Genomic DNA, 21,412 nt, shown 5'->3' with positions numbered 1-21,412 from the left:
ATGGTTCCCTGGGTGCAGCTTGTTTTTATTGAGCCAAATATCCAGCTATACAATACCGCATAAAAAGGGGAAAAACTGAATATAGCAGTCTTGGCACATTTTTATGTAAAAAACAGAAAGCTAAAAATCTACACCCCCAACCACTAGGCACAACACACAGATTTTATCTTTATTATACAGTAAATTTGTACAGCTCACTAATAAATGATTTGTTTTAGAAAATGATATATATCCCCACTCTATAATTGACAAGTTAGAGCTTACATGGGATTTTCTTTTGTTCTGGTTATACAACTACAATTATTTAAATGTTATGTTATTTACAGGAAGTGTTCAATACTAAAGAAAAGTCAATTGCCTAGTAACTTGTGGTGTGTACACGAACACACAAGAGAAAGAGGGACACAATTACATGCATGGACACACACAGCTTGAAACAAGTAGGGAAATTATGATACATTGTATTGATCAATGACTAAGATAAAATCAGTAAATTCCTAAATGTTTTGCCTCAGATGATTGAAAGACTACAGTAGCTATACTTCTGAAAATCAGAGGACACACTACAAATCCCCATTTGTCATCACAAAGAAGTCACCCTCTAAAATACATAGGTTCAAGTGGAGTGTATGTAACATTTGCTAGTAAAAGTATATATTCACATTTGCTGATATCATTGTCCTACTTACTAATGTTGATACTTAGTCTTCGTTGTATAGATTAGAAAATACCGTAATAAAAGGTTTTATTGCTCAATATTTCATTTGTTAAGGTTACCCTGTGAACACCCCATTGTATTATTATAAACTCAGCAAAAACATTTTTTTTCTTTCAAAGATAATTCGTAAAATCTTGTAAAGGGTTTAAACACTGTTCCCATGCTTGTTCAATGAACCATAAACAATTAATGAACATGCACCTGTGGAACGGTCATTAAGACACTAACAGCTTACAGACGGTAGGCAATTAAGGTCAGTTATGAAAGCTTAGGACACTAAAGAGGCCTTTCTACTGACTCTGAAAAACACCAAAAGAAAGATGCCCATGGTCCCTGCTCATCTGCTTGAATGTGGTTAGGCATGCTGCAAGGAGGCATGAGGACTGCAGATGAGGCCAGGGCAATAAATGTCCATACTGTGAGATGCCTAAGACAGCGCTACAGGGAGACAGGATGGACAGCTAGTCGTCCTCGCAGTGGCAGACGTCGTGTAACAAAGCCTGCACAGGATCTGTACATCCGAACATCAGACCTATGGGACAAATACAGGATGGCAACAACTGTCCAAGTTACACCAGGAACGCACAATCCCTTCATCAGTGCTCAGACTGTCCGCAATAGGCTGAGAGAGGCTGGACTGAGGGTTTGTAGGCCTGTTGTAAGGCAGGTCCTCACCAGACATCACCGGCAACAACGTCGCCTACGGGCACAAACCAACCGTCGCTGGACCCGACAGGACTGGCAAAAAGTTCTCTTCACTGACGTGTCATGGTTTTGTCTCACCAGGGGCGACGGTCGGATTTGCATTTATTGTCAAAGGAATGAGCGCTACACCGAGGCCTGTACTATGGAGAGGGATTGATTTGGAGGTGGACGGTCCGTCATGGTCTGGGGCGGTGTGTCACAGCATCATCGGACTGAGCTTGTTGTCATTGCAGGCAATCTCAACGCTGTGCATTACAGGGAAGACCTCCTCCCTCATGTGGTACCCTTCCTGCAGGCTCATCCTGACATGGCCCTCCAGCATGACAATGTCACCAGCCATACTGCTCGTTCTGTGCGTGATTTTCTGCAAGACAGGAATATCAGTGTTCTGCCATGGCCAGCGAAGAGCACTGATCTCAATCCCATTGAGCACATCTGGGACCTGTTGGATCCGAGGGTGAGGGCTAGGGCCATTCCCCACAGAAATGTCTTGGAACTTCCAGGTTCCTTAGTGGAAGAGTGGGGTAACATCTCACAGCAAAAACTGGCAAATCTGCTGCAGTCCATGAGGAGGAGATACACTGCAGTACTTAATGCAGCTGGTGGCCACACCAGATACTGACTGGTACTTTTGACACCCCCTTTGTTCAGGGACACATTCCATTTTTGTTAGTCACATGTCTGTGGAACTTTTTCAGTTTGTCTCAGTTGTTGAATCTTATGTTCATACAAATATTTACACATGTTAAGTTTGCTGAATATAAATGCAATTGACAGTGAGAGGACGTTTCTTTTTTTGCTGCGTTTATATTGGGGTGGTGAACACATTTAAATGCATATTCCAAAAGTAACATTGAGGATCAACGACAGCTACAATTTGTTAAACAGATCAAAGGGCAGATACAGAAATATTATAAATATAGTTCAATAATACACTTGATAGGCCTGGTTAGTTGACATTATCTAATTATGCAATATAATTTGAAAAGTTTCTATTTTATTGTTTTATATACTGTAAATCAATTGTGTTGGGAGAAAAAACAGATTAAATCATTATAAAATGTGATCTAGTTCAACAATTTGACAAGACCATGGTAAACTGTTGGGCAAAAAAAGCTGGGTAAACTGTGTTTACTTGCGTTTACCCTCCAATACACCACTGTTGCTAGTATAGTTTGACATTTCATTTCAAACCAAATGTGCAGTATTATTATGCCAACAGTGGTTGAGGAAATGTAAGGTTATTTTCAGGGAATAGTGTGCTAAAACTACTAAGTCCCACTTAGTCGCAGTAAGGTTTTGTGCAAAGATCAAGACTATTGTAAAACTTGAAATGAAGTTAATTCATTAAATAAAGGGATTAAAAAGACATTACCGTTGGTATTCCATTACATACAAGCATTCGGTCCTACCAGAGTCATATATTAAGATACAATATAACACTTCACCTCATAAAGAAAATAATTGAGGGATATATAATCAAACTTCCATGAATAGAGTTGGCTTCATAATTCATTAATTTCTCATGGTGTAAATAGAATGCTTTAGCAAAGATTGTTCATATTGCTCCTCAGTAACAGAAGAGCCAAGACACAAATAAGTCAAATATTGACATACATTTTACAATATCTCGGCTTGGTCAGGGATATGGTGCCTTGTTATAACCTTTTGTCAATAAGATTGGTCGGGGGTTTTTGTTTTTATTGTCAGAGTTTGCTGAAGTAAATTGTGGATGAACAGTTGGAATTGAGAATGTGTCTCACTAACTGCATAGTCTGTGGTGATATTAAGGATTGGATAAGTGGAATGGAAAGCATTGTTTAATTCAGTGTTTCACTTTGTTATCTTAATAGCAACCAAGTCAGCCCTTTTAAGCTGCAGGAAGAGACCAAAAGAGGATAGAGAGCTATTTTCCCTTTCAGGCTGATGAGGATTTAAACCAACAAGATAATGAAGATGTCTCATAAACACCCTTTTATAACAGCTGGCTCTGGTCTACTTATTCCCCTCTCCCCCGTTTGCGCCACCCGATCGGAGATGAAAGAATTTGCCTGTGAGATGTCTCGCTTTCTCTTCCGTCTCTGATATGGATATCTGCCAATATTACACAAGGGTTTACAAGGATAGCCTCTACTTCCTGTGAATACTATAGAGATGTATAGAGATCGCTACTTGGAAATAACAATTTTTTGCATGGACATTGCCATTGAGGTCTTCCACCATTTTAAAGTAGTCAGCTGGGTGGGGAAGGCCAATGGGAGAATCTCAATTGCGTTCTCTCTCCTCTCTTCCTTCTCAAAACCCATTGGATGAAAAAGTCAGAGGTCCCTCGCCTCTGACCTCTTCCAATCGATTTTGAAACGGAGACGAGAGGACGCGAGGACAATAAAATTGAGATTCTCTCAATGATCAGAGCATTGTCTTCAAATTGTTTTGCCTAGTTTGTAACAGGCTTTTAAGCTATATCACAGCCATCTAGTTGACATAATAAATTAATGACACCCCAGATTTGTTTCAAGACTACAGCACTGCAGGTGGTGGTAAATCACAATAGCATTTCACTTTTTTTAAACATCAAAGGAAGAAAATGTACTACTTTAAAATGGAGTTGGCCTCAATGGTGCTGCCCATGCTGCCACAGAAACCATAATGAAACATACAACGTTGCGATCTCTACACATCTCTATTGTGAATTTGCAGTCTCTCATCGCGCCCTCCTGGAACCCCATGCATACTGCAGTCATCAGTTTACCACAGAGAGCAGGAGAGGTGGGACTCTGAAGGCCTATAGGAGTGGCACTCGTCCCTAAACTAGAAATGCCCAGGCGTATGTTGCCCACCCAGTCTATCAGTAGTATTGAAGGAGGTTGGGGGTGTTGTCGGAGATCTTAGAGTTGAGAGTCGGCTCCCCCAAGGCTGTTCATCTCATCAGGAGCGTACTTTTCCCCTGACTGTCCGGCCTCATGGCGGAAGCCGGCTGAGATCTCGTCAAACGACCGTCCCTTGGTTTCGGGCACCTTGAAATAAGTGAAGATGAAGAAGCCCAGCAGTAGCACAGTGAAGATGATGAAGACGTAGGGGCCACACAGTTGCTACAGAGAAGACAGAAAGTAACATTATTTTCACATTTTTCCATTCATAAATTGGACTTCAACTTCAATTTCAAATTGAAAATGGAAGTCATCAGGGCTATTATAAACTACAGGTATATAATATATACTGTACTATCAATGTACATTGAGTAAACCAAACATTAGGAACCCCTTCCTAATATTGAGTTGCACCCCCACCCCCTTTAGCCCTCAGAACAGCCTCAATTCGACGGGACATGGACTCTAAAAAGTGTTGAAAGCCTTCCACAGGGATGCTGGCTCATGTTGACTCCAATGATTTCCACAGTTGTGTCAAGTTGACTGAATGTCTTTTAGGTGGTGGACCATTCTTGAAACACACAGGAAACTGTTGATTGTGAAAACTACAGAAGCGTTGCAGTTCTTGACACAGACAGATGTGATTGGTACCTACTACCATACCCCGTTCAAAGGCACTTACATTTTTGTCTTGCCCATTCACCCTCTGAATGGCACACATACGCAATCAATGTCACAATTGTCTCAAGGCTTAAAAATCCATATTTAACGTGTCTCCTCCCCTTCATCTACACTAATTGAAGGGGATTTAACAAGTAACATCAATAAAGGATCATAGCTTTTACCTGGATTCGTCTGGTCAGTCTATGTCAAGCAGGTGTTCTTAATCTTTTGTATACTCTGTGTATATTTAAGTAAAAAGGCCAGAGGGGGTGTGGTATATTTAAGCAGTAAGGCACGAGGGGGTGTGGTATATGGCTAATATACCACGGCTAAGAGCTGTTCTTAGGCACGACACTATGTCATACCACAAACCAAGATGCATTATTGCTATTATAAACTGGTTACCAACATAAATAGAATAGGAAACAACTATTTTTGTCTCATAACTGTGGTATATTGTTGGATATAGACACGGCTGATATGCTGTTTCAGCCAATCAGCACCCAGGACACAAACTACACGGTTTGTAATAATTGATATACCGGTACATATGTAATAGAGCCATCAAGACAATAACCCCAAAATCTGAGAGTTTTTTTCTGTCTCCTTACCTCAACGTATTGGAAGGTCATGCCCACTATGAAGTTAGCCGACCAGTTGGAGAATCCAGCAACGGCAAAGGCAGAGGGCCGAGGACCTTGGCTGAAGAGCTCAGCCACGATGAACCAGGGGATGGGGCCCGGGCCGATCTCAAAGAAGGCCACAAAGCTAAAGATGGCTACGATGCTGACGTAGGACATCCATGGCAGCTGGTCCTGAGGACAAACACAGGGGAACATCAGTGGAGGAGGCTGGCTGAGGTAGTCGTCTACATAAAATATGATATACGCAAATCCAGTGATATAAAAAAAATGTTTATTGCGCCATTATACATACCAGTAGTGCCATAGCGATTGTCATCAGGACAGCTGAGAATGCCATCCCCAGCAACCCAGTGAGGTGAAGGGATCTTCGCCCAGCACGCTCCACGACGAATAGCTAAATAAAGAGAGAGAGGAAGAAGAGAAGAATGGTGGTGTTTGTGGGGGTTGGGAAGTGGATTCATTTCTGTTACAGTCAGATGGACTATATATTTATCTCCTAATATATCATAATGGAAACAATAATCATATTTGATCAATTCCATTCCCACCCAAAAATCGTAATACTCATTGTTGAGATGCTCATATGATCACTGGGACTGGGCTCCTGTTTATGGATGTTGTACAGTGTTTCAGACTTACAGACACAACAGTGAAGGCTGTATTGACCACTCCGGCACCAATCGTAGCATAGACTGGCTGAGAGACTCCCGCCTTCTCAAAGATCCTGGTGGAGTAGTAGAAAACCTGCACAAAAATGTAATAATTGACTGGACCATATAGTTTGAAGTGCGTGTGTGTGTGTGTGTGTGTGTGTGTGCCCGAGTTAGCATGTGTGTATTTACAAGTCAGTGTGTGTCTCCCAGAGTGTCCCACACTCACAGCGTTGATGCCAGACAACTGCTGGGAGAGCTGGAGCATGACGGCGATGAAAATGGGCTGGCGATAGAGCGGCGAGCGGAATAGCTCCAGGATGGTCACCTTCTTCTCCTTCATCATCTGCCTGGCCTCCTCCTTCATCTCCTGCATGTCGGCGCCCACCTCCTCAGTGCCTCGCAGCTTCTCCAGCACTGCAGGGAAATAAACTCAGCTCCATTCCCTTCTGGAGAGCTACTCGAGGTGAAGCCCTTTGTTACAGTCTTAATCTAACACACCAGATTCTATTAATAAGCTTCTGGTCAGGACCTTGATAAGTTCAATGGTGTGTTAGAGCAGGGCTGCAACAAAAGCCAGCACACCCAAGAGCTCTCCTGCTTTTCGTGACCTCGTGTTACCCTACGAGGTTTGGAGCCTGCTGGTTTTCTGTTTTACCTGATAATTAATTACACACACCTGGTGTCCCAGGTCTAAATCAGGCCCTGAATAAAAGGGGAACAATGAAAAAATGCAGTGGAACTGGCTTTGAGGTGCAGAGTTGAGTTTGAGGGGTGTAGTGTGTAGCAGTAGCTGGTCAGAGGCTTACCTTCTCTGGCCTTGAGCTCCTCGTTGCGGTTGATTAGGAGGAAGCGGGGGCTCTCGGGGCAGAAGGGTAACAGGATACACTGCAGCATGGCTGGGATGAATGTGAAGCCCAGCAGGAAGGGCCACAGAGTGGAGTTCCCCATGATCGACTCGATCCCAAACACCTGTAAGAAACAATATTTAACTACACTGTAATTATGCTGTCAATGAAAGATAAACAACCATGGAAATACACTGTGGTAAGGTTGTGAGGTTACTTGAGTACCGTATGTTGGTGGACATTTGTCCAGATGATTGTGCTGTATCACTAGCTTTAAAGTCACCCGACGGACAGTGCCTACCTGTGCCATGAGGATGCCAAGGACGATGCCCAACTGGTGCAGAGTGCCCAGCGCCCCGCGGAGCGAGGTGGGAGCAATCTCCCCCACGTACATGGGCACGAAGCCAGTGGACAGGCCAGAGTAGAGCCCCACAATGAAGCGCCCGATAATCAGCATCTCCCATGACGCCGCCAGCTTGGAGAAGCCCATGAACCCGGCGGAGATGAACGCCAGCACGTTGGCAATAAGCATCGAGTTTCTCCTGCAAATCATTCACAGAGGTCGTCTTCACTTCCTAAAGGCACAACAACGCTATACTGTTGTTGAGGTGCATAGGACAGCACAACAAACCGAAATGACCCATGATTACCACCAGCGGCGACGCATCATTCATGGCAGGTGGGAACCCCACCTGTTTAGCTAATATATATATATATATATATATTTTTTTTGCCTGTTTAGCATATTATTTTGCCATTAATATGTGTCACATATCAGTTTGCAAACAATGTAAAAAAATATATAATAATTGAGTTAATAAAGACGCATACAAACATGGTCTCTTTTTTTGCAGGTGATTCAGCCTAGCTCAGTGCTTTTTTGTGGTGGTGAGACAGCCAGTTCTCTAGTTGCGCTGTGATTGGCTCAATGTTCTGTCACTCATGGGGACACTACGTCACCGCAAAATCTATGGGTAGAGCTAGAAAATACAAGCACCCTGGGTGCTGCCATAGACTTACATTAGAAGTGCCAATCCAAGAAGGCTCAAGGTCATTGGCCACAGTTAAAATGACATCAAATCACATTATATCTACAGTAGCCTTGATTGGACTGATCATGTCAACATCATACTTTAAAAATCTTAGCTAGCATTCATCATGAATCAAGTCGACAATCTACTGGCAAAACTTTTTCAATCCTTGTCATATGAAGAGAAATGATAGATAAAGCGTATAGGTGCTCATCGGCCATTGGACATAAACATTACACAAGTTGGAAATCGCAAATTCAAGAATAAGTGCTAAGGCGCCACTGCAGCCCGGGGTTCGATCCCAGGCTGTGTCACAGCCAGCAGTGACCATTGGTCCAGTGTCATCCGGGTTAGGGGAGGGTTTTGCAGGCCGGGATGTCTTTGTCTCATTGCGCTCTAGCGACTCCTTGTGGCGAGCCGAGCTACTGCAAGCTGACCTCGGTTGTCAGGTCGATTGTTTCCTCCGACACATTGTGTGGCTGGCTTCCGGGTTAAGCGAGCAGTGTGTCAAGAGAGCAGTGCGGCTTGGCTCTTGACCTTCGCCAAGTCTGTAGGGGAGTTGCAGCGATGAGAGAAGATTGTAACTACCAATTGGATATCACGAATAAAGGAGTAACGCCATGGGCCAGAAAAGTTTGAAAACATTTGCCATGCTGTCAATCCAGCATCAGTTCTGTCGCATTCAAATCAACTGGAAACTCAGAACCGGGAAATCTCAGACTTCAGTTCAAGACAACTGGGAACCAGCTCCGACTGGGAAAATAAAATGACTGTTAACCAACTGAATTTTGGACCTCTTTCTAGAGCCCACAAGAAGGACTGCCGCGCCACCTTCCTGTTCAAGTGAGCACAGCACAACAAAGTGAGTCCAAAAATGTATTGTATGCTGCTGCATGAATGATGTAATATGCCAGGGACATATGTACTGTAGCCAAGAAAGTAATACTAAGTGTATGTTGTGTAGTAAGCTGTTAGCCCATGTGCCTCACCCTAATAATTTGATCAATTTCGTCCCTCATAACAGCCTACTGTTCTGACTTGATGGTGCACATGTAGCCTATAGCCTGTTTTAGAGAAATGTCATCATTGAATATTGTAAGAGCTTTCAAAAAGCTGCTTAAATGCCTCCTTTATTTATCCTACGGTTCTGACTTGTACAGGGACAACACTGTTAGAATGGCCCATGTTCTGGATTCTGTCGCTGCATTTCAAAATGCTGAACAAATAGTTATATTGACTACGTCCGTCCTAGCTCCCTCATTAATGTCTTAATCGAAAATACGGTTTGCCTCTTATCCGCTCGTCATCACCTTATGCCATAGTTTGTACATCTCAATTGTCAGTAGAAACCACATTTGTTTAAGCACGGCAGACATGTCAGCTATGTTTTTTTAAAAGGCAGTAAATGAGGCTGAATTAACTGTTTCGCTCTTCCTCACGAAACTGGATCTCAGGAGTGCGTATAACCAGGTGCATATCCGGGAGGGGGACGAGTGGAAGACAGCGTTTAATACCACCTCAGGCCATTATGAGTACTTAGTCATGCCATACAGGTTGATGCATGCTCCATCAGTTTTCCAATACTTTGTAGACAAGGGACCTGCACGGGCAGGGTGTTGTGGTGTATATCGATGACATTCTGATATACTCTGCTACACGCGCCGAGCATGTGTCCTTGGTACGCAAGGTACTTGGACGACTGTTGGAGCATGACCTGTATGTCAAGGCCGAGAAATGCCTGTTCTTTCAGCAGTCCGTCTCCTTCCTAGGATACCGCATTTCCACATTAGGGGTGGAGATGGAGTGACTGCATTGCAGCCATGCATAATTGGCCGACTCCCATCATTATAAAAGGAGGTGCAGCGATATTTAGGGTTTGCCAATTACTACCGGAGATTTATCTGGGGTTTTGGCCAGGTGGCTGCTCCCATTACCTCACTGCTGAAGGGGGGTCCTGTACGGTTGCGGTGGTCGGCTGAGGCGGACAGGGCTTTTGGGCAGCTAAGCGCTCTGTTTACTTCGGCTCCCGTGCTGGCCCATCTGGATCCCTCCTTGTCATTCATAGTGGAGGTGGACGTGTCCGAGGCTGGGATAGGAGGCGTGCTCTCACAGCGCTTGGGTACGCTATCACAACTCCGCCCCTGTGCTTTCTTCTCAAAGAAGCTCAGCCCAGCGGAGCGCAACTATGATGTGGGGGACCGGAAGCTTTTGGCTGCGTTTAAGCGTTGAAGGCGTAGAGACAATGGCTTGAGGGGGCTAAACACACTTTTCTCATCTGGACTGACCACCGCAACCTGGAGTACATCCGGGAAGCGAGGATACTGAATCCTCGTCAGGCAAGGTGGGCCAAGTTTTTTACTCGTTTTGTGTTTACCTTATCCTACAGGCCAGGTTCCCAGAATAAGAAGGCATACGCACTGTCCAGACTGTATGACACAGAGGAGCGGCCCATGGATCAGACTCCTATACTCCCGGCCTCCTGCCTGGTAGCACCGGTCGTGTGGGATCTGGATGCGGACATTGAGCAGGTGTTGTGTACAGAGCCCGCTCCCCTCCAGTGTCCCGTAGGGCGTGTGTACATTCCGTCTGCTTGTCCATGACCAATTGATCTCTTGGGCCCACGCGTCTCCCTCTGGTCATCCGGGGATCGGTCGGACAGTGCTAAGGACGTGAGGGTTTATGTCTCCTCCTGCTCGGTGTGTGCCCAGTGTAAGGCTCCGAGACACCTGCCCAGAGGTAAGCTACACCCCTTACCCGTTCCACAACGACCTTGGTCACACCTATCTGTGGATTTTTTAACCGATCTACCTCTTTCACAGGGAAACACTACTATCTTGGTTGTTGTGGATCGTTTCTCTAAGTCCTTTCGTCTCCTCCCTCTGCCCGGCCTTCCTACGAACCTACAGACTGCGGAAGCCCTGTTTACTCACGTCTTCGGGCACTATGGGGTGCCTGAGGATATAGTGTCTGATCGGGGTCCCCATTTCACATCGAGAGTTTGGAAGGCGTTCATGGAACGTCTGGGGGTCTCGATCATCAGGTTTTCACCCCGAGTGTAACGGGCAGAGATAGTCAACCAGGATGTGGGCAGGTTTCTGCGGTCCTATTGCCAGGACCGGCCCGGGGAGTGGGCGGCGTTCATGCCCTGGGCCGAGATGGCACAGAACTCGTGTCGCCACTCCTCCACTAACCTCTCCCCCTTTCAGTGCGTATTGTGGTACCAGCCGGTTCTGGCGCCATGGCATCAGGGTCAGACCGAGGCTCCTGCAGTGGACGACTGAGTCAGGCACACGGAGGAGACATGGGAGGCCGCCCATGTTCACCTCCAGCGAGCTGCGCTTCACCAAAAGAACAGTGCGGACCGTCACCGCAGTGAGCCCGGGTCTGGCTCTCAACCCGAAACCTGCCCCTCCGCCTGCCCTGCCGGAAGCTGGGTCCGCGGTTTGTGGGGCCATTCAAAGTCCTGAGGAGGGTGAGCGAGGTGTGTTACAGATTACAGCTTCCCTCTGATTACCGTATTAACCCCTCGTTCCATGTGTCTCTCCTCAGGCCGGTGGTGGCTGGTCCGCTCCAGGAGTCTGAGGTGCGGGAGGTCCCTCCGCACCCTCTGGACATCGAGGGGGCCCCGGCGTACTCCGTTCATTCCATCCTGGATTCGTGTCAGGCAGGGGGCCTTCAGTACCTCGTGGAGTGGGAGGGGTACGGTCCGGGGGAGAGGTGTTGGGTTCCAGTTGCGGATGTCTTGGACCCCGAACTGCTGTGGGAGTTTCACCGTTGCCGGCCGGATCGCCCTGCGCCTCGCCCTCCGGGTCGTCCACGAGGCCGGTGTCGGCGCACCACTGGAGCAGCGCGTCAAGGGGGGGAGGGGGCCCTGTCACGACTTCCACTGAAGTCGGCTTCTCCCCTTGTTCGGGCGGCGTTCGGAGTTACTGGCATTCTAGCCATCGCCGCTCCATTTCTCATATTTCATTGGTTTTGTCTTGTTGCATTACACACCTGGTGTTCATTCCATAATTACTGCATGTATTTAGTCCTCATGTCTTTGTGTCTAATTGTTTGTTTGTGATGTGGATTATTGTCGGGCGCTTTACTTTTGCCATATTCCGTGTTTTTGGCACGTTATTGTTTTTATGTGCTGTATTTTGTGGAACGGAATTAAAGTGCACCTGTTCACTACACTCTGCTGTCCTGCACCTGATTTCGCCTCCTGTACACACCCTTGACAGTAATTCATGTATTGTTTAGTGTTGTGTAGTGTAGTGGGCTTTGTTGGCATGCATCACATTTTTTGTTGTTGACTTTGCCCCACCAAGATTTACATGCTAAAATCACCTTTTAATATGAATACCAGCCTAAAATACATTAACACTGCAGTTTTACCTGCCCAGGCGGTTGACAAAGAGGCCCACGGAGAAGGAGCCGAAAATGCCCCCAACAGAGAAGATGGCCACGGATATGGACCACAGGGTGGTCAGGGAAGTAGTAGGGATGGGCTCAGAGTACCTGCTGTTCCACGTGTCATTCAGGAAGCCTTCGATGATCTACGGTACAATACAACATAACACATGAAGAATATACATAAACTATAGTCATCATTGAAGGTTGATGGAGACGTTAAATAATATAATGATCATACATACACACAGTCACATTTCACTTTATAGTAAATTACCAACCATACAGTGAAATTATAGGTATTACCCAGAACTAAAATCTTGCATAATTGAGTCAGATGCTTGTTTAAATTCTAGGGGCAGATGTGTTATAAAAGATACTAGAACGAGGAGCAGAAGTAGGGTGGACGCTCCACCCCCCCCTCTTTGCAAGTATGTGTCAAATGTCCCCTCCCCTTCCGAAATTGGACATCTGCGATATCGTGATTTGTCCAAATGATCGTGACAAAACATTGGAGCATGTTTCAACCAAAATAGTTAATTTAATCTTTTTTTTTCACCCAACTTTGAACTTAAATCCAAAGACATGGTAACATTTTTCGTTAAGTGGGTTAAGATGTTCCTAGAAGTCACACGGAAGGACATGTCAAAAAGCTTAATGAGATTTATAGAAGGGCACTTCATTTAATATAACCGGCTTTTAATATTGCTATATTGGTGCACAATGTCAACTTAAAAAATCAGAGGGATGCAAAAGACATTCGTTTCATCGGACAACTCAGTTACACTCCTCTAGCCTCCCCTTAAATCCTGTGAATTTGACAATAATCCTTGTTATCTCTGCCAGGTGTAATGGACACACCACAAGTGAATTGATCACAATGGTAAACCTTTCCCAAACTTCCCAGTTGAAGGCTTCCTGGAATAAGATGGAAATCTGTGACTCCTCCAACTGGGATTTCAGGAAAATTCTTATTTACAGAGCAGGCATCAGCGAAACCTCGAGGAACTTTCTTAAGAAGCTGCTGGCGTGAAGTACATACAGTACCAGAATCTCTCCAGTATATCTGCCAGACTGTCACTTAGCCAAGTGTTAAATTCAGTAGAAGGACTGCATCTCACCAGCGAGTCTCACCACGTCAGTCAAAGATCCTACATGTATGTGATGTATCACCTTCGATTGACCTGGCAGGGCTCCTACTGGAGAGATGAGATGCAATCTGTCGGAACATGCATTATGGCACCTTTGGGTAGGAGATCTATGAGCGCCATGCATCTCTGAGGAACATCTTAACCTGCTGAGCTAGTCAGAGGTATCAAGAAAGAATAGGAACAATACTGTTTTCGCATTCAATGGATTTGGACAGGCTTCTAAGGGTCACAAACATAGAATATGCATGCAAAAATGTAACTTGATTCTCTATACAGGGCCTCTATGGCTCTGTCCAAAAATAGTGCACCATATAGGGATTAGGGTGCCATTTGAAACTCTTTTTCTCACTCACCTTTTGGGGAGCATTGATGACCCCTGTGTTGTAGCCAAACTGCAGCGAGCCAATCACAGCTGTTCCCACTGCCATCATCAGCTGGAGCGTCAACCCCTGTAGGCACAGGAAAAACAAAGATCTCTTCAGTTTAATTAACAAAGAATAGCTAAAGTGCTCCATCTGCCTTCAGAACACATGCATTAAAGCATTAGCCTACAAGTATTTTTTTTTACTATCTTTGAGAGAGGGTATATTTAGCCTAATCTGATTTTTATTTAAGAAGTCTTGGACTTGGATGAGATGACAGGTGAATTGGGACTAAGACTTAATAAATGTGCACAAGAAATTGAGACCTGACTTGGACTCTGTGTTAACATACTTAGAAGTGATAGTGACTCTACGGTAACACTTGGCTGACACAGGAGGTCCGTTCAGTGTAATCCCCTTAGGAACAGTTGATGACAAATGTTCTAGCAATGTCTAATGTTGGAACAATACATCTGAAGACTAAACTGTTCACAAAGAGTATCCGCTTTATTAAAAGTATTAATTGATCTGGACAACTGTCATATCCTTGAGCTTCGCAGGTGCACCACCATTGTGACACTATGGTAAGCACTGGCTGAGACTGGTGGTCCATTCAGTATAATCCACTTAAGGAATGAGGAACATCAGAACCAAGGCAAGCTAACAGGACAGCTTGCTTACACAGGCCACACGGTGCCAAGCCACACGCGAACACTTAAACTTACGTAAGAAACACACCTAAGTGCGTAGGCTCTTCTTAGTGAGTGACACCCCCTCCAAGATGTGAAATAGTTGCAGTCACACTAATGTCTATAGAAGTTTCCCTCAAACTCACATCGACATGAATCTCTGTCTAAGCATTTCACCTTATGTAATTCACAAAATATACAAACCATCAGACTCTGCTTTAGGTATCAGGAGCCAGTTGAGACTTTGGTCCCACAGACAAATTTAACCATCCAGTTCAACAGCAATATACAAAGAGTGTACAAAGCATTAGGAACAACTGCTTTTTCCATGACAGACTGACCAAGTGAATCCAGGTTTTTCATGCTCAACAGTTTCCTGTGTGTATCAAGAATGGTCCACCACCCAAAGGACATCCAGCCAACATTACACAACTGTGGGAAGCATTGTAGTCAACATGGCCCAGCACCCCCTGGGTCTCGACCCCGCCCTGTGCAACTGGGTACTGGACTTCCTGAAGGGCTGCCCCCAGGTGGTGAGGGTAGGTAACAACATCTCCAACCCGCTGATCTTCAACACTGGGGCCCCACAAGGGTGCGTTCTGAGTCCTCTCCTGTACTCCCCGTTCACCCACGACTGTGTAGCCACGCACGCCTCCAACTCAATCGTCAAGTTTGCGGACGACACTACAGTGGCAGGCTTGATTACCAACAACGATGAGACGGCCTACAGGGAAGAGGTGAGGGCCCTCGGAGTGTGGTGTCAGGAAAATAACCTCACACTCAACGTCAACAAAACAAAGGAGATGATCGTGGACTTCAGGAAACAGCAGAGGGAGCAGCCCCCTATCCACATCGACGGGACAGTAGTGGAGAGGGTAGAAAGTTAAGTTCCTCGGCGTACACATCTCGGACAAACTGAATTGGTCTACCCACACAGACAGCGTGGTGAAGAAGGCGCAGCTGTGCCTCTTCAACCTCAGGAGGCTGAAGAAATTTGGCGTGTCCCCAAAATCACAAACTTTTACAGATGCACAATCGAGAGCATCCTGTCAGGCTTTATCACCACCTGGTACGGCAACTGCTCCGCCCACAACCGTAAGGCTCTCCAGAGGGTAGTGAGGTCTGCACAACGCATCACCGGAGGGACACTACCCGCCCTCCAGGACACTTACACCACCCGATGTCACAGGAAGGCCGTAAAGATCATCAAGGACAACAACCACCCTAGCCACTGCCTGTTCATCCCGCTATCATCCAGAAGGAGAGGTCAGTACAGGTGCATCAAAGCAGGGGCCGAGAGACTGAAAAACAGCTTCTATCTCAAGGCCATCAGACTGTTAAACAGCCACCACTAACATTGAGTGGCTGCTGCCAACATACAGACTCCAATCTCTAGCCACTTTAATAATGGAAAATTGATGTAAAAAATGTATCACTAGCCACTTTAAACAATGCCACTTAATATAATGTTTACATACCCTACATTACTCATCTCATATACTGTACTCGATACCATCTACTGCATCTTGGTTATGCCGTTCTGTACCATCACTCATTCATATATCTTTATGTACATATTCTTTATCCCTTTACACTTGTGTGTGTATAAGGTAGTTGTTGTGGAATTGTTAGGTTAGATTACTCGTTGGTTATTACTGCATTGTCGGAACTAGAAGCACAAGCATTTCGCTACATTCGCATTAACATCTGCTAACCATGTGTGTGACAAATAAAATTTGATGTGTGGGGGGAGAGGGGGGTGCTTTGCCGGAAAGGTAAACATCAGACCCTTTGCTATGGGACTCGAAATTGAGCACAAGTGCATCCTGTTTACAGTGCATATCAGAGCAAAAAAACAAGCCATGAGGTCGAAGGAAATGTCCGTAGAGCTCCGAGACAGGATTGTGTCGAGGCACAGATCTGGGGAAGGGTACAAAACCATTTCTGCAGCATTGAAGGTCCAAGAACAGTGCCCTCCATCATTCTTAAATGGAAGAATACTCTTCCTAGAGCTGGCTGCCCAGTCAAAATAAGGAAACCTCGCACCATCCCTAAGGTGAAGCATTGTGGCAGCATCATGCTGTGGGAATGTTTTTCAGCGGCAGGGACTGGGAGACTAGTCAGGATCGAAGGAAAGATGAACGGAGAAAAGTACTGAGAGATCCTTGAAGAAAACCTGCTCCAGAGGCCTCAGGACCTCAGACCGGGGCAACTTAGGACAACTTCGGGACAAGTCTCTGAATGTCCTTGAGTGGTCCAGCCAGAGCCCAGACTTGAACATCTCTGGGGAGACCTGAAAATAGCTGTGCAGCGACACTCCCCATCCAACCTGACAGAGCTTGAGAGGCTCTGCAGAGAAGAAACGGGAGAAACTCCACAAAAACAGGTGTCCCAAGCTTGTAGCGTCATACCGAAGACTCGAGGCTGTAATCTTTGCCAAAGGTGCTGAAACAAAGTACTGAGTTAAGAGTCTGAAATTAAATTATTTGCAAAATGTCTAAAAAAAACTTTATTTCTTTCTCATTATGGGGTTATGTTTGTAGATTGCGTTTTTTATTCATTTTTAATCAATTTTAGAATAAGGCTGTAACGTAACAAAATGTGGAGAAAGTCAAAGGGTCTGAATACTTTCCGAATGCACCGAATAAGGATGATGAAGTGGAATATTGTGGAATATTACAATGTGTTTACTGCCATACGGGACAGGGTTCCCCAAATACATTCATTCATCTGGTGATTATAACATAAGGTGTTTATCTAACTAGGATTATGCCTATAATTTCTCAGGGTGAGCAATAAGTAATAAAATAACATGATTTGTTTAAAATGTTGTCAGTCAGAAGAGATGCAAGCACCATTGACATAGGACGGCAACACGCACACATATAGTCTGAGGTTTACATACACCTTAGCCAAATACATTTAAACTCAGTTTCACAATCCCTGACATTTAATCCAAGTAAAAATTCCCTGTTTTAGGCCAGTTAGGATCACCACTTTATTTTAAGAATGTGAAATGTCAGAATAATTAATTTGGGTCAAACGTTTCAGGTAGCCTTCCACAAGCTTCCCACAATAAAGTTGGGTGAATTTTGGCCCATTCCTCCTGTCAGAGCTGGTGTAACGGAGTCAGGTTTGTAGGCCTCCTTGCTGCACACGCTTTTTCAGTTCTGCCCACAAGTGTTCTATAGGATTGAGGTCAGGGCTTTGTGATGGCCACTCCAATACCTTGACTGTGTTGTTCTTAAGCCATTTTGCCACAACTTTGGAAGTATGCTTTAAAGCTTTAAATTCCTAATTTTAAATTCCTGACTGATGCCTTGAGATGCTGCTCCAATATATCCACATATATCCACATAATTTTCCGTCCTCATGATGCCATCTATGTTGTGAAGTGCATCAGTCCCTCCTGCAGCAAAGCACCCCCACAACATGATGCTGCCACCCCCATGCTTCACGGTTGGGAAGGTGTTCTTCGGCTTGCAAGCCTCCCCCTTTTTCCTCCAAACATAACGATTGTAATTATGGCCAAACAGTTCTATTTTTGTTTCATCAGACCAGAGGACATTTCTCCAAAAAGTGCGATCTTTGTCCCCATGTGCAGTTGCAAACTGTAGTCTGGCTTTTTTATGGTGGTTTTGGACAAGTGGCTTCTTCCTTGCTGAACGGCCTTTCAGGTTATGTCGATATAAGACTAATTTTACTGTGGATATAGACACTTTCGTACCGGTTTCCTCCAGCATCTTCACAAGGTCCTTTGCTGTTGTTCTGGGATTGATTTGCACTTTCACACCAAAGTACGTTCATCTCTAAGAGACAGAACGCGTCTCCTCCTGAGCGGTATGACGGCTGAGTGGTCCCATGGTGTTTATACTTGCGTACTATTGTTTGTACAGATGAACGTGGTACCTTCAGGCGTTTGGAAATTGCTCCCAAGGATGAACCAGACTAGTGGAGGTCTACAATTTGTTTTCTTGTCTTGGCTGAGTTCTTTTGATTTTCCAATGATGTCAAGCAAAGAGACAGAGTTTGAAGGTAGGCCTTGAAATACATCCACAGGTACATCAAATGATGTCAATTAGCTTATCAGAAGCTTCTAAAGCCATGACATCATTTTCTAGAATTTTCCAAGCTGTTTAAAGGCACAGTCAACTTAGTGTATGTAAACTTCTGACCCACTGGAATTGTGATACAGTGAATTAATGTGTCTGTAAACAATTGTTGGAAAAATGACTTGTGTCATGCACAAAGTAGATGTCCTAACCGACTTGCCAAAACTATAGTTTGTTAACAAGAAATTTGTGGAGTGGTTGAAAAACGAGTTTTAATGACTCCAACCTAAGTGTTTGTGAACTTCCGACATCAACTGTAGATGTTTTGACACTTGGTCAAACTCAAATAAAGTAAATAATTGTAAGCATTTCGTTTTAGGTAATTCACAAAATAAACAATCCATCAGACTCTGCTTTAAGTATAAGGATCCAGTTTATACTGATATGCAAGTTTGAGACTTTGGTCCCACAAACAAATTTAACCATCCCGTTGAACCCTAACCCAACCACATTAGTTATTGTCAAATGTTTACATTACAAACATCCTTTGTGTCGGGTCGTTTCATGGCATGCGCCCAAGTGCTGCCCAGGCTATTCCATATACTCTGCAAAAAAAGTTAACATTAGTAGACTATCCGTAAATCATGTAGACAAACCAAACTGTACATGCTAACAAGACTATCTTTGCCCATCAGCATACTTTGGCTACTCGGCTAATTTGACCAGTTTCTGGGTCTCTCTTTGTCATTACCTTTCCTTCGCCTTCCATGGTGATTGATCAACGAAGTATCGATGGTTGTCGGGATACCTCGCAGAAGACAGGACACAATTATGCAGAAGAGTCTTCTAGTATCCTTTTATCTCCAGTGGGGAAACTAAAATCCAGTGCTTACTACACCGTCGTTAGCCTTTGTAAATACTGATATTAAAGTTTTAAAAAACATTGAAAATCCACAATTCATATTACAATTTCATTATGCGGTCTTTACTTATTTTTATATGATACGCGAGTATACCTACCGTTCGTTATAGGCTCCCATTGATACGTTCTTACTGAACATAAGCCGGTTAATATTATTCAATCAGCTTTCAATGTTATTGACTGTCGGCAGCTTCGGAGCGAACGATTCCGAGGAGTGGGAGAGAGAGAACCTGTTTGTAAAATATGATTCTAATTGGCTGTGGATAGCTCGGCAGATGACGTAGATCATTGCGTACTACTGTAGAAGAAAGTTCTGATGGACAGAGCTATTTTCCCACTTCAGTCCATATGTTGCATGTGCTACTTTGAAAAAGTAATTCTAGTATCTAAGGCAAGAGTACTTGTTAATAGATGAGCAATTCAATTATCCATTAGTAACTAACTTATTACTGTAATATTATGTATTGTTAGGCTACTTTAAAAAGGTAAAGCCTTCAATGTATGCAGAAGGTATTATAAATTAAAGGAGGCATATCCATGAGGTGAAATAAAGGCTTGATAAAGCCTACCTTCATCAAATGTCTTTCATGAAATTGTTATGAAGTTCTACAGCTGCACCATCGAGAGCATCCTGACAGGTTGCACCACTGCCCCTGACAGGTTGCACCACTGCCTGGCATGGCAACCGCTCGGCCTCCGACCGCATGGCACTACAGATGGTAGTGCGTACAGCGCAGTACATCACTGGGGCCAAGCTTCCTGCCATCCAGGACCACTATACCGAGTGGTGTCAGAGGAAGGCCCGAGAATTGTCAAAGACTCCAGCCACCCTAGTCATGGACTGTTCTCTCTGCTACCGCACGGCAAGCGGTACCGGAGCGCCAAGTCTAGGTCCAAGAGGCTTCTTACCAGCTTCTACCCCCAAGCCATAAGACTCCTGAACAGCTAATCAAAGGTCTACCCAGACCCCTCTTTTACGATGCTGCTACTCTCTGTTTGTAATCTCTGCATAGTCACTTTAACTCTACCTACATGTACATATTACCTCAACTACCTCGACTAACCAATGCCCCCGCACATTGACCGGTACCCCCTGTATTTGCCTTGCTATTGACTCTGCACAGGTACCCCCTGTATTTGCCATGCTATTGACTCTGCACAGGAACCCCCTGTATATTGCCATGCTATTGTTATTTTACTGCTGCTGTTTAATTATTTGTTACTTTTATTTTCTATTTTTTTACCTATCAATTTTTTACTTAACACTTATTTTTCTTAACTTCTTAAAGCATTGTTGGTTAAGGGCTCGTAAGCAAGCATTTCACTGTAAGGTGAACATTTGATTGGAAGTTCAATGATAAAGACAGACAAGCTGTTTAGATGTAGGGCTGGTCTGAAAGTAACTGAGTGGCATGTGCTCTGGTGGACGTGAATAGTAGCATAGCGTTGATTTAGGAACATGGCCATTGTTGAGTTACTTGGGGATTAGATTCATTAAATGTTCAAGCAGTGAGGACATATGAATCAGACCATATCTTGGGGTGACTAAGCATAATACTTGTTCAGTTTGAGATAAAAGCACCAAATTTGGCACATATTGTATAAAAAGATTTAGATATCGTGCCAATCGCAGGTCTGGCTCCATGGCAGATATCTTCCAAAATAGGCGATGGAGCTTTTAATTAATATACAAACTCCCACAATAATTGTTC

The 21,412-nt window shown here is 44.5% G+C and overlaps 1 protein-coding gene across 1 annotated transcript; it reads right to left on the bottom strand.

The window, feature by feature from the left end:
- On the bottom strand, positions 1-19,899 carry LOC115102215 (solute carrier family 2, facilitated glucose transporter member 1-like). Its single transcript, XM_029621895.2, has 10 exons — positions 19,530-19,899; positions 14,029-14,124; positions 12,510-12,670; positions 7,400-7,640; positions 7,060-7,222; positions 6,480-6,667; positions 6,240-6,344; positions 5,893-5,994; positions 5,568-5,771; positions 1-4,515 (listed from the first exon to the last, which is right to left on the bottom strand). Exons 1-10 carry the CDS (start codon positions 19,545-19,547, stop codon positions 4,312-4,314), a joined length of 1,482 nt encoding a protein of 493 aa, XP_029477755.1. The 5' UTR covers positions 19,548-19,899; the 3' UTR covers positions 1-4,311.
- Positions 19,900-21,412: the final 1,513 nt, after the last annotated feature.

Source organism: Oncorhynchus nerka, linkage group LG20 (genome assembly GCF_034236695.1).
Source record: "Oncorhynchus nerka isolate Pitt River linkage group LG20, Oner_Uvic_2.0, whole genome shotgun sequence".
Classification (NCBI taxonomy): Eukaryota; Metazoa; Chordata; class Actinopteri; order Salmoniformes; family Salmonidae; genus Oncorhynchus; species Oncorhynchus nerka.
This window is presented reverse-complemented; position numbering and strand designations above follow the sequence as displayed.

Bases quoted from the DNA above. Each gene is read 5' to 3' on its own strand.
- LOC115102215 (XM_029621895.2), bottom strand. The intron at 7,641-12,509 runs GTAAAACTGCAG...AATGATTTGCAG, and splicing joins TTTGTCAACCGCCTGGGCAG to GAGAAACTCGATGCTTATTG. The intron at 6,345-6,479 runs GTGAGTGTGGGA...ATTTTTGTGCAG, and splicing joins AGTTGTCTGGCATCAACGCT to GTTTTCTACTACTCCACCAG.